This window comes from Gekko japonicus, unplaced genomic scaffold (assembly GCF_001447785.1).
Source record: "Gekko japonicus isolate JY-2015 unplaced genomic scaffold, Gekko_japonicus_V1.1 scaffold118, whole genome shotgun sequence".
In the NCBI taxonomy this organism is placed as follows: Eukaryota; Metazoa; Chordata; class Lepidosauria; order Squamata; family Gekkonidae; genus Gekko; species Gekko japonicus.
Window position 1 is genome coordinate 1,695,672 of NW_015168656.1, and position 14,267 is coordinate 1,709,938.

The window sequence follows — 14,267 nt, forward strand, 5'->3', positions numbered from 1 at the left end:
GGAATAGTGTGGGATTAGCCGATCACCACTATAGGTTTCACTCAATTGGCTTTTGGGGAAACGTTTTTTTTTTTTTGCCTGGTTTGTAATGTCCTGGAAGGAAGTGTTTTTCGTTAACTAGGCCTAGTTGTAGATATGCTAGCCCACAGTTAGTTGGCAGAAATAGGGCGGGCTGCCCAAGTTGCATAGGGAGAACTGGTTAACACCTTGAGGCATCTGGCATTGGTGGAGGATGTGTCTGGAACAGGTCATCACATGCCTTATGGGTGAGTGCACTGGGAAGGAGTGCCCCTGGAGCTGAGCAGCATCATTCCAAAGTGGTGCCTTGTGGCACATGAAGGGAAGGGGATGAGGCTGTTTACTTCTTGGCATATTAGGTGCAGGTGTGGATAAACAAGGCTGATGGAAGCACTGGCCAAGTTTGGAGCCAGGGTGGACCTGTCCATAAAAAGCAACCATGGTTGGCTGCCTAGTGCACACTGTCCTTGGGATAATTCACTTATAGTAATAAGTGATGTTGGTCAGCCATTTAAATAAATAAAAATAGCTGAACACATACAGCTGCCTTGTGTCTTTATTCAGGGAGTGCTGGGGCAATACGTTTTCAACAGCATCCCTTTAGCTACCATTTTCTGTGCTGCAGCTGAATATTTCTCTTAACTAATTACTGAAGAACAAGATTTCTTATAGTAATTGTGGGGAAATAGTTCTTGGTAGTGTAACACATTCTATAGAAAATCATAATATATATTAAAATGTTTACCTCTGAATGTGCTTTTTCTTCAGCCTGCGGGGTGGGTGGAATGGGACAAAGAAAGCATTGCTTTAATTAAAAATACAACTCAGTTGTATATAATTAGGAAAACTAAAATAGCAGTTTATATTTTAGAACATATTTTCGTTATGTCATAACTGTAGTAAAGACATAGACAAGTGATAAAAACTTCCCGAGTATTTTTCCCAAGTATAAATTACAAAGGTAATACTATAATAGCATACCATGATGCCTTAATCCCTGCAATTTTTTTGTTCTATTTAAAAGCATTGATACAACCACTGTTATCCATCATTGTCAAAAATGCACAATTCCTTTGCACCAAAATCTTAGCACAGAATCACAGACACAGCCAGTGTACAGAGTCAGGTGAATACTACTTCCTCTCAAATATGATTGCACTCAATAATAGCAGGGGGGAACAATAAAAGCAAGAAGTAAAGCCAGCACTTTTATGGAGGTTAGCATCATATAGGACTATAATCTATATGTTTAAAAGCAATGGAGGTACCCACACAACATTGTACATGTGTAGACATCATTGGAGAAACAAAATATTACAAACTGTTGCCTAGCTTCCATGGGGAATGGGGCACATTGGAATTAGGGATAGCAGAGGCACAGACTATGGGGTGGGAAGAATGCTCGGAGGAAAATGGCAGCTGGTGAAATCCAGGATGGAAAAAGAATGAAGGGAAGTTAGAACCAGCAGGGAAGGAAGAAAGGAATGGAACTGAAGTCGGGGGAGGAGGAAGTAGAGTCAAAGGAATGTGGGGGACGACAGGGGCAAGAGCGGGAAGAGCCAGTATGGGGAGGCAATCCATTGGGTAGGGAATGGGATTTCCCTTCTCCTTTGAGTCCTTGTTACTTCATAATTGTAGACAAGAGGGGTGACAGGCTGTCAGATGCACCACTGCAACAAAAGAAACAAGTCTCCTGTACCTATTAATCAGGTAGTATGATCAGGGTCAGGGAAGACAATGGTATATGGGATGGAATCATATACCTGAATTTTAGTGGGCATCTTGCCACTTCACTTGGCTTTTAAAAGGTAACCTAAGGACAAGTAAAGTGACCATAAACTACATATTTGAAAGAAGTGTGGTAATGCATAAGATCGTAAAACACTGAAACTTTGTTCTTTATGGTCAACTTGCCTGTTGCTGAAATCAAATCTTGGATGAGATGTTTCCACTTGTGTACCATTTCTTGATTAATAGCGACACAATTATATGAGTTTTACTCCTAGGTGTTCACAAGAACCAGCAGGGGAAAATCTGATCAAGGATTATGTCCTTCACTCTACAGATTTATAATCTAAGGCTTTCCTTGCTCTTAACAAAAAAGCTCTCAAGCTTCCATTATCACAGCTAGAGACTCATAAACTGAACAAGAAGTGTTGTCAAGCGGCTAGAAAGGAGGACAGTGTGGGGTCAAGTACCAAAGTCTCTAAAAGGTCTCTTCTCAGCTGCTAATTTAGTATGATGATGATGTGGATAATTAGTTAACACTTGGCCTATTTGCCAAAAAAGTTGTCATTACCTGATTCTGTGTGTGATTCAGTCAACACTTGAAAGACACTGATATCTTGAAAGACAGGATTTACATTAGTATACCACAAGTGGGGACCTGCAAGAAACTTGCAGGGTGGTTATCCCATTCCTCACACCATTGCTTTCTCCCCTCTACTCCTAGCTCTCTCACACTCTTTCTCCCTTCTGCACCCCTTTTCTTACTCTGTCTCTCCTCCATGCATGTTATTTCCTCTCTTTGCCCCCTCATTATCTTCTTTGTTTTTCTGCTTCCTCTCCCCCCAGAGCAACAGTGGCAGCTGTCTGGGAATCACAACGAATCTCCCAGCTACAAAGATCAATTCATTTTAGGGCTGCCAGCTCCAGGTTGGGAAATTCCTGGAGATTTGGGGGTGGAGCTTTGGGACAGTGAGGCTTGGGGAGGGAAGCAGCCTCAACAGGGTATAATGCCATAGACTCAACCCTCCAAAGAAGCCACTTTATCCGGGGGAATGGATCTCTGTCACCTGGATGGAAGTTGTAATTCTGGGTGATCTCCAGCCCTCACCTGGATTCTGGCAACATTAGTTCCCCTGGAGGAAATCACTGCTTTGGAGAGTGGAACCTATGGCATTACACGGATCTGAAGTCTCTCCTCCTCAGATCCCACCCTCACCAGGCGCCACCCCTCAAATGTCCAGGTATTTCCCAACCTGGAGTTGGCAACCCTATTTCCTTCCCACCCAACAGCCAACCTACGTTTATCTGTCTATCTTCAGCTTTCCATCTCCACCCTCCTCCCCCACAGCCTCTACCTAGGAAAATTACAATCTTTCTCCACAGTAGGAACTAAAGCAGCTTACATTATTCTTTCCTCCTTTTTATCTGCACAACAACCCTGTGAGGTTCGTTAGGCTGAAAGTATGTGACTGGTCCATTTTCCACCACAAGATGGGGATCTGAACCTGGGTCTTACTTTGAAGCTCTAACTGCTGCACCACACTGGCTGCTGTTGAACAGTAGCAAGCAGCCAGGCCTGGTTGAGTCATGCAACTCAGGTGGTATCAAGACATCCAGAGGGTGCTGCCAGGCCTAGGGTTGCCAACTTCCAGGTAGAACATGGAGATTCCCCCAGGACTAAACTCTATATAGCAGAGATCTATCTTCCTGGAGAAAATGGCTGCTTTGGAGGCTGGACTTCGTGGCATTATATCCAGATGAGGCCCTTCCCCAAACCCAGCCTTCCTTAGACTCCACCCTAAAATCTCTCGGAATTTCCCAGGCTAGCACTGGCAATCCTTGTTAGGCCTGGCCCTAAGAATCCTCCCTGAAAGGCCAAAATAGGCCTGGAAAGGGCTCTGCCCCCCTCCCCTGCCTTTTACTGACAGAACCAGTTAGAAGCCTCCCCCCAAAAAAAAAAGTTTTAAGAGGAGAGTGGAGCCTGCAGCAAAAGAGGTAGGGGTGAAAAGCTCAGATTATTTAACCATTCATACTGCAGGAGGAATCCTCCCCAATCCCAGCTCCAGTCCTGCTTTTGCTCCCCCCCCCCAGGCTATAAGCCAATCTATCTCTCACTGCCGATGTGGCAGAGTCTGGAGTAGATCCCTGCAGCAGCCATTTCAAAAGGCTGCTGCAAACTTTTTGGATTTTTATGTAGACCCACGGAGCCCCCTGAGTCTGTAGAAAAACCTGTTGGGGGAGAGAGTGCCCTCTGTTTGTGGAAATAAGTATCGCATGCGGAGGGAACTGTTGAGAATTAGCTACATAGACAAGTGGGAACCCACAAGAAACTTGTCAGAGCAGCTATCCCATTCCCCCACCTCTGCTTCTTCCCCTCTCCCCCTACTTGTCTCACACTTTCTCCTTTCTGCCACTCCTTTTCTTTCTCTCTCTCTCTCCCCTCCATGCCTGTCACTTCCTTTCTCCTCCCCATCACTCTTTCTGCCCCTGTCACTCTCCTGGCCTCCCACCTACTTCCTCCCCCTGCTACAGCGGCAGTGGCAGCAGCTGCTCTCCAAGAATCACAATGGATTGCCCAAATACAGAGATCAGTTTCTCTTAGAGTTGCCAGCTCCATGTTGGGAAATTCCTGGAGATGGGGGGGTGGAGCTTTGAGAGAATGATGTTTGAGTTTGGAAATATAATGCCATAAACTCCAGCCTTCAAAGCAGCCATTTTCTCCGGGGAAACTGATCTCTGTCATTAGGAGATCAGTTGTAATTCCAGGAGATCTCCAGCCCTCACCTGGAGGTTGGCAACATTAGTACCCCTGAAGGAAATGACTGCTTTGGAGGGTAGAATCCCTCCCCATCTTAATCCCCACCACCCCCAGGCTCCACCCCTCAAACATCCAGGAATTTCCTAACCTGGAGTTGGCATTCCTATCTCCTTCCCACCCAACAGCCAACCTACTTTTATCTGCCCCTCTGTCTTTAGCTTTCCATCTCCATTCCTCCTGAAACTTCTATTGAGGAAAATTATGGTTTTTCTCCACAGTGGAGACTAAAGCAGTTTACATTATTCTCTCCTCCTTTTTATCCACACAACAACCCTGTGAGGTAGGTAAGGCTAAAAGTATGTGGCTTGTCCAAAATCACCCAGTGAACTTCCACAGCAAGATGTGGATCTGAACCTGGGTCTCACAAACTCTACTCTGAAGCTCTGACCATTATACTATGCTGACTTTCATACAGCGACTGTTGTTGAATAGGAGCAAGGGGCCAGGCATAGTTGAATCATGCAAGTCAGGTGGTAAGTCACTCATAGGGTGCTGCTAGGCCTAGGGTTGCCAGCCTCCAGCTGGGACCTGGAGATTCCCCAGAATGAAAACTGAACTACAGACGACAAAGATCATGAGTGGAGAGCAGGGGTGGATTTTGTGGAATTATAATCAGCTGAGGTCTCTCCCTTCCCCAAACTCTGTACTCCTCAGACTTCACCACAGAATATCCAGGAATTTCCCAACCTGGAGCAGGCAATCCTAGTCCCAGGCCTGTCTCCACCATCCTGCTATTTAGCCATTTATACTGCAGGAGGAATCCTCCCTAATCTGAACTCCAGTTCTGCTTTTGCTTCCTCCCCCCAACCCCGGCTATCAGCCAGTCTATCTCACACTGTCAGTGCTGTGCGGCCTGGAATAGATCCCTGCAGTGACCATTTCAAAAGGTATGGGGAGGGGGGAATTCAAGCCTCCTTCAGTTTATTTTTTTAGTTTGTAGTTTTAGTAGAAAACTGTAAAAAATCTGTTGGGGAAAGCGTACCCCCTATCTGCGGAAATAAGTATCCGCACACAGAGGGGACTGTTGAGAATTAGATATATAGATATTGCTATGTTAATGCCTGGAGCTGCGGTGGCTCAAGTGGTTAAGACGCGGAACTGCAGGCTGTGGAAGGTCAGTAGTTCAGCAGTTCGAGACCCGGGTGCCACAAGACGGAGTGAGCTCCTGTCTCTATTTCCAGCTCCTGCCAACCTAGCAGTTTGAAAGCAAGAAATTGCAAGTAGATAAATAGGTACCACTTTGGTGGGAAGGTAACAGCATTCCGTGCGCCTTGGTGTTTAGTCATGCCGGCCACATGACCACGGAAACGTCTTCGGACAGCGCTGGCTCTTTGGCTTCGAAACGGAGATGAGCACTGCAACCCTAGAGTCGGACTCGACTGGCTTTCGAGCAAGGGAACCTTTACCTTTATGTTAATGCCTATACATTACTGAAATAGGGATATTAATCAAGGGGCATGAATCAAATGAATTTTGGAAGTTTTCTCTTATATTTTAAAACCTATATTTTCCCATCTGCCAGTTCAATTGAGTTAGAAGTTGACATCAGAATCTGAATTATAGAAACTATGGCAGGGGTGTCAAACATGCAGCCAATGGGCCAGATTTGGCCCTCGGAGGGCTTCTATCTGGCTTGTAAGAAACTGGCTGTCTCCTGCTTCTTTCTCCAGTTCTGCTGCTGCTGCTGCTGCATCGCAGCTTGTTTTACCAGACTCTCTCAATCACACAGGAGAGATGGATAGGCAAGCTTCTGTTCCCTCCATCAGCTGAGGCTCCTCTCCTCCTCCTCCCAGTGGGAGGAAGGGAACACAGAGCTTGCTTCCTGGCCAGGCTGCCTCAATCGCATAGGAGACAAAGGGAAGCCTTTCATCCCCTCCATCAGCTGAGGCTCTTCCCCTTCCTCCTGCCTTGCTTTGCCTAGCTGCCTCAATTGCATGGTAGAAATACAAAGCACCTTTATGACCAACAAAGTTTGATTCAAGGTAAAAGCTTTTGTGTGCCTTGCTACAGTGTGTGTTTTGTTGGGCTCCTTATGGCAGGGCTCTCCTGGGTGCAACTGGGTTCGCCTCCCCTTTATCACTGTATTCATGACTTCATGATCCAGTCTTTCTCAGTAGAAAAGCCATGTGAACTATTTAGATGAGAAATAACAACAAGCCAGTGAGGTGGATTAGGCTGAGAGTGTTTGTTCAGACCAAATTTACCCAGAACATTCCCTTTGTAAGCTGGGGATTCTGAACCTAGGCTTCCTAGATAGCAGGCTGATACTGACCACTATACATGGCTGTCTCTCTATTTTTGCACTGCCTCATAAGAGTTGCAGTTATTTTTCTGGGAAGACTATAGTTATGAAGAAGAAGAGGAGGAAGAGGAAGAAGAGGAGGAGAAGAAAACTGGATTTATACCCCACTCTTCACTACCCAAAAGAGTCTCAGAGTGGCTTACAAACTCCTTTCCCTTCCCCTCCCCACAACAGATACTCTGTGAGGTCGGTGGGGCTGAGAGAGCTCTGACAGAAACTGCTCTTTTTCAAGAACAGATGTTCCAGAACTATGGCTTACCCAGGTGCAAGTGGAGGAGTGGGAAATCAAACCCGGTTCTCCCAGATTAGAGTCCGCGCACTTAACCACTACACCAAACTATGAACACATAGCCTTCAGTCTGTGTCAGGATGCCTTCTCATGTTCTTGAGCAGCACACGAAGCAACTTATGTACAAAAGCTCACAAGGCCCAGCCATTTCATGTTTTCCCCTGGGTCCTAGGCTCAGAACACTGAACATGAGATTTCTGTGATGAATGTTACTAAATCAAAAGTAGGTTTGCAGCTTACTGATACACACCTGAACAGTATACTCACAATTGCTACAGCACAGACATTTTGATGCAATAATCCAGAGCAAGAGGTGTCAGTTATCAGACTGTTAAATAAACAAACTATTGCAAGAGTGGTAGTGTTTTATGCATGTTTTATTTAAAGTTAAATCTTTGTGTTTGTGTCCTTTCTAAAGTTTATACCTCTACTTCCTGGCATTACATTTTATGACACACATGGTCTGGCCCAACAAGGTCTCATTTATGTCAGATTTGGCCCTCATAACAAATGAGTTCAATACCCCTGAACTATGGCATACTCATAGAATAACCAGGTTTCTCTGCTCAGAAAGCTCCAAATTATGTATCAAGTAAAACTGAATTTAGTGCCAAAATATGTTGTACTACATTGCACAAACAGATTTTTTTAGTTATGTACATTTTAAGCATTGCTTAACAGAAATAGCTGCAGTTAACATAATATGTGAATATTACCTTATTATGATTCTGGACCGATAAGTAAAGACTTGCATACTCTGAAAAGCTGCAACCTGCCCCATGCCAAACCTCAGCAATGAAAACCAATTTTTCACAAAATGTAATTTTGCATAGTAAGTTTATAGTATTACATATTCTACCAACATTTAATCAAAATATTGGATGGCTTACTAGGTTTTGATCATTGCCATACCTAGGTTTTTCAAGTGCATAATTTTATTTCCTAAATTTTTTTTTTTTAAAAATCTCCTCCTCTGTATTCTGCAAAAAAAATCTGCCTAATATTTCATATTAAAGTTAATAATCTCTAAAAGGCATTTGGTACTGCCTGTCTTCCCAAAGATCATTTTTAGACCAAACTGTGCCTCCAAAGCAGTGCTGCAATTTGAGAGTAATCTCTCACACATCAGCAAGTCTCTATCAACAGAGAAAAAAAATAAAAAAGCAATCCACCAAGTGGCCAATTACTTCTACTAGCTCTGAAAGTGTCTAAATGCAGGAGATGAGAAAACGAGGCAACACAGCAAAGCACAACGGCTCTGAACTGCAAGCAAGAAGAATTGCCCCTTGAGTAGGTTTTGTTCATTTCAGCCTTCGAGGGAAAACACAAAAGATTTTACAGACAGCTAAATTCAACTGTAGTAGGCCACTGTGGATTGTATTTTGAAAAAGACATAGAAAATGTTACCGTCAAACAGCCATTTTTTCAGGGAACAATTTTTGTACAGCTTTAATCTGTTTCCTGGACTATTTTTTGAAAAGGCGACTAGATTTCTGTGGGATATACAAGTATCATGTCATCATCTCTTATACACATTCAACACTTACTGTGGAGTAAAGAGAAGAGGTGCTGGAAACTAGCGATAATGAGGACCCATGTACTAAAAAAAGAAGAGAGAGAGAGAGGCAAATAAAGTTATTACAATACATTGGTGAGTCAGTTATTCCCTGTCAAGGACAATAACTATGTCTTTTAAAATGAGAAAATGAGAATAATCTTCTACAAAGAGGAGTGATTATAGACACTATTGATTTAGAAACACATAAGAGTTATCCGTGTAGGACTTAAAATGATTTTTCTGTACTGAATAATATTTGTCTAGAGAGATTTTCACAATGCACTGATTTATTGCTAGTAAACAGCTATCATATGCTTAGCTTTGCACCAAATGATACCTGAATGCCATCTTTTGGCAAATATAGGGCTTCTAAAATGCATTCCAGAACTTATATCATTTAGGGTTGCCAGGTCTTACTGTTGTTGTGGCGGGGAGGTCCGACTCCTGGCCCCTCTCTGGGAGATGCTTGGCGCATGTGCTTTGTGCATGCACCACAATGAAATCACCTGGAAGTGACATCATCACATTGGGCACGTTGGGGCGGGGTCACTATCATTTGAGGGGGAAACATAAGAGTTTTCCCTCGAATAATAGAGCACCCCCCGCAATGTGCCCGGCACAATGACGTCACCTCTAGGTGACGTCATCACGCCGGGCACATCACCGTGAGCCTGGAACTTTGGGGGTGGGGTTCCCCCTGGCGGCCGGATCCAGACTGGCGGGTAATGGGCCTGTCGATTGGGCAACCCCCTGCCCCTCCTGGGGGACCTGGCAACCTTAATATCATTATTAGAAGTCGTGTGTGTCTTTCTCACCATATTATCAATTTACTTATTACATTTTAATCCCTAATCCCAAGGATCTGGACAGTGCACTCAGTGCCTGTGAGGGAGGCTAGGCTGAAAGAGAACAACTGACCTAAAGTAATTCACAGTACAATCATATACGAAGATATACCCTTCTAGGTCCACTAACATCAATGGTGCAGCTTTTTTTAGACTTGTGCTGCCAGTGACCTTCATATGAAACTTAACATCAAAAAAGCTCCACAGTATTACAATTCCAAAGCAACTCTTATTATTTCATTTCAATTCAGACCAATACAATAAAATAGTTACACAGACAAGTAAAGAACCTGAAGGGAACAAACCATTCCCAAGAATGACTTCACTGTTCTAGGTGGAGAAAAGGCTTCTCAATTCCATTCTGGGGGGGGGAAATGTCCATGAAGCAAATACATCCAGTCTTTAAGACTTGAGGCAAACACAAAATGATGAACTGCAGTCGACTCACTCTCTAGATATTAATGGGTTATCGATCCCTTCATCAGGACGGCACATCGATGGGTTCTCCCAGCAAGTAGTGCCTCCAAAACTGCTTTATTTTGCAGCAACAGGAACTCCCTCAGAACAATGTCTCAAAACTGCCTTATTTGTCCTTATTCATGATGAACATGTGGCCTCACTTTGCAGGCATTCTCTCATCTAAGCATGTAGAGCCGTCTTTACATGCTTACATGTAGAGTGGGGTTTTTAACTTGGGTCTCCCCAGTCTAGCATGACATTTAAATTAAATCAAATTGGCTATCATAAGATAGGTGCTTCTATTTTGCTGTTACCGGGATACTCCGGTAACTTAAAAGATAGCTCAACTTGTATACATGAGATTAAAGAGCAGGTTACCATCCTCATTTAGACTCAAGTCAACAATATCTGCTATACCCAAAAGCTGTATTTCTAATAACTTACTTATTTTGGACGCACCAGCATGTACATACTGGTTTACTCTAAGTTCATGAAGTCCATATGCTCCTCTCCTAAGTTCTGTGAAATATTTTCCATGCCCAGTCCTTCCTTTTACAGCCATTTTACAACTGTTTGACTTCTCAATTACAAATTAACATTTCCACAATAAATTGGTACAGTTTGTTGGTACAATTTGTTCCCTTATCCAAAAGAGTTTGGGTCATCTCAGTCAACTCAACTTTTAGAAGCTCAGTTTCCAGTACCTGGAAAGTAATTGGTCTTTGATGTTCTGTGGACATGGGTTAGGTTTAGTATTTCCATTCCCTAAGCAGCAGCAGAGAATACCCTGAGTCCAGCTCCTGTTTCTGAGCAGTGGTGGGAGAAAAAGAAAATAAAAAATGGCCTTTGGACCTAAGCTGTGATGTCACTTTTAGGTTTTCCTTAGAGGTGACATCAGTCCTCTCTAGGAGTTGTCAAAAATCTATGGTTTTACCACAAACTTTCCAACTACTTCTAGAGAAATGTAATATCACTTCCACGGTTTTCCCAGAAGTGATGTCATGCCTTTCCCGCCCCGCTCTCAAGGCCAGGCAACCCTAGTTGGGTTTCCTTTGGAGTGCATTGGAGCCCTATGGTATTTTCATTGTATTTGGTGCATTTACAATTATACAAGGAAAACACAACTCTCAACGTTCTGTCTCTGTTTCTTTTTTCTTTTTGTCTCTTCCAAATGAAAGCCCAGTACGCATCCACATCTTATTACAGATTTTCAGAATAGTAAGCCTTTAATCTTGACATCAGATTCTGTGCCTGCCTTACACACCATTCTTTTCCCTCCAGTGTATTTATTCTGCAGTTACAATTTAAAAAAACCCTGCACTTTTCTAAATCAGGATGGAACGTCACTTGTGACATGTGGGGTGTGTGTGTTCAAAGTTTTTTTAAATAAAATTATGCAATTGCCCTATTGCAGCTGCACAGTAGCGTCCAGCAAGTGCCTTCCATTTAAAACCTGGTGGTTCAGGTTTTGTGCATGCATTTTAGTGTTAGTTTGTTGAATGAAAGGGAACAGAAAGGAATGCAGGCAAAGGGGGAAACACAACGTTGAAATTGACAAGACTTTTTTTTTAAACTGACAAGCAGCTCCAAAGCCCCATTTTCCATATTGTGGAGAACTAGAGGATTCTCTGCTGTGTTATCATCCGCTGTGAAAAATGAGAAAGAGTCACACGATCTCATAATTCGGGGAACATACTGAGTGTACAGAATGCATGGTAGAACCCACTGACACTGGCATTGCTAGCTGTGATAGTTGGCAACACGTGTGTGTGTGTGCACGCACACCTGTGCAAAGTTGGCTGGAACTCCATCATGGGTTGCACAGGGCTGTAATTTGTATAAGGGAGAAGTCCTCTAGCAGAAGCTCTGGAGAGCTTTTTTAGTTTTGTGCCAGTAAATTGAAATTTTTTTGGGGGGGGTATTTTCGCCTATGTCCTAGTGCAGCTGCATAGTAATGGTAATTTTCTGTCCTTCTTGCAAATTTTCATGGTTTTCTCTTTGTGATTCTCTAATTTAATCCTGCACACTGGTCATGATCTTTGCAGTTTTTTAAAGCCTGTCCTGTGCATATTGCATTCTGTCATCCAAATGGATGGATCCCAAGGAATTCTTAAGTTTGGTGGTTCGCAGAAGGCCCATGGTGGGTCAGCCACCATTTTAATGTTAGGCTTCCAGAGACTGCCAAAATGGTTCCCCCAAAACTTTGTTCACTGAAACATTAAAGGGGAAAATGTTTTCAAAGCTTTAGGCTTCCCATCCCAGTGTCTCTCTCTCTCTTTACATCTCATGTCAATTTTGTATGCAGCACTGTAATCTTTTTTTTTTTGCACTAGAGATGCTGCATTTGCCTCCTCTCCGATCCCCCCTTTCAAGTCAATACCAGCAGGGAACTAAACCTCACACAGCTCCTTTTAAACTTTCCCCCATTGTTTTACTATTTTTATTCAGCGATTTGAGGCTAGCAATAGTCTCATATCGCTAGACTCACGCTGCTTGTCAAAATAAAATTTAAAATAAGGGGGAAATTGAGCTTGTACACCGATGAAGGAGGGAAGATGGCTGAAGGTGCAGAGTGGGCGGGGGAATGACCTTGGAGGGGCAGCAAAAGGGTGGTGGGAAACTCCAAGAAAATCTGTATGCTTGGAAGCGAAACAAAGGAAAAATCAGCACAAAAGCACCCTTAGAAAACCTGGGGAAACAGCAACCAGAAAGTTAACTGAGCACTGAAGGGAGGAGAATCAATGCAGGACAAAGAAAACCTGATGGATATGAATGGTGAAAGCAAGGGGAAATACCCGTGCATAATATGCCTAAACCTAATCCCTTCCATAGCTTGAAAATGTCACCTTCTGCAAGTTTTCATGCTCAACAAAACTATGAGGGAATTATCTTCTAACAATTAACACTCAATGAAAAAAAAATCTACTTCTGGGTCATCAACATAACAAAGGAATGGTCAGCCAGCAGATTCAGTATTAGATTTTTAAAAATACCTTAATTTTAGTCACAACCCCCTGAGACAGGGATGCCAATACTAATGTCAAATGTACTACTGAAATTCACCTATTTGGTGGAATGGATTATCTAACATGATTTTGGCCTGCAAGTCAAAATAATTCATATGCTCCACCTATATTATAATCAAAACGGTGAAGTCCTACAACTTGGTTGCATCACTATTCCTATTTAACAGAGCACATAGACATTTCACTGAATCATCTCTTCAGGTTAAACAGTATCAAAGACAAGACTGGATTTTACATTGCTTTTAGCACACTACAAATCATTTACTATTGATTGGTAAAAGATGGCTGGAAGGCTGTTACTACTGTCAGGTGGTCTATCAGTACAGTAAATAAATGACAGTTGGAAAAATACATTTGCCTGGTGCTGTTAAGGATTACTTTCATGACCTCTATTGTTTTAAAAACTGGAGGGGGGATTTATTGAGAAACCTACTGTCAACATTGAAAAATCAAGTAATTGACATTTATTCATGCCCTATAATAGTTATTTTCACTTTAAAGGATTTATATAGCTTTTCAGCATATGTAGGTGGTTTTCAATTTCTGTTTAATTTGTTCTAGCAACATCTCCATGAGAATGACAGTGACTTCCCAAAGACCAGCCAGTAAGATTCATAGTACAGCAGGGATGTGAATCTGATGCTCCCTCATCTACATCCAGACATCCGCAGCACCATTCCAGAAAAACATAATAGAACAGATTCGTCGCTCTTCCAGCAAGCTTGTCAAGGAGATACTGATTCTCTCAGACCAACACAGTAGCATTGTTCTATTTCTTTATTTCAAGGAAAAAGTATTGTATCTCAGAATGATCTGTTATTTCAGTACAGCTCCATTGTACCCCACTGTTCAGCCATAGCAGCTCTATATTATTTCCATACTTTCACAATTTTGGTATCCCTAGCTGAGGACGGCTGGCCAAGGCTAGCTCAGCTTGAAACATTAAATGATATAATCAGCTGGGACTACTGCAAGTGCCAGAATATGGGCCTGTTCAGCTTGGACTGCTGCCAGAACTAGACAGAAAAACAGTTAAGAAAAGTTGTGTGCAAAGCCAGGCAGTGTGGGAGAGCTTAACCAGGCAAGTAGCCAGGATCCCCGACAGGCTGATGAAAGTGAAAACCTGAGAGAGCTTCAGAAACAGAATAGCCAGGGTGGCCTGGACCATCATGCCTGGCAGAAAGATAAACAGTTGTGAAGAGTTGTCTCAGCTGTAGTAAGTTA

The 14,267-nt window shown here is 43.0% G+C and overlaps 1 protein-coding gene across 1 annotated transcript in view; it reads right to left on the reverse strand.

Annotated features, from left to right (window-relative positions):
• NAV3 (neuron navigator 3) overlaps positions 1 to 14,267 on the reverse strand; it is a 289,038-nt gene that overhangs the window by 62,572 nt on the left and 212,199 nt on the right. The window contains 2 exon segments of the mRNA XM_015415209.1: positions 764 to 787; positions 8,703 to 8,755. Of these exon segments, the coding sequence (XP_015270695.1) occupies positions 764 to 787; positions 8,703 to 8,755 (77 nt within the window).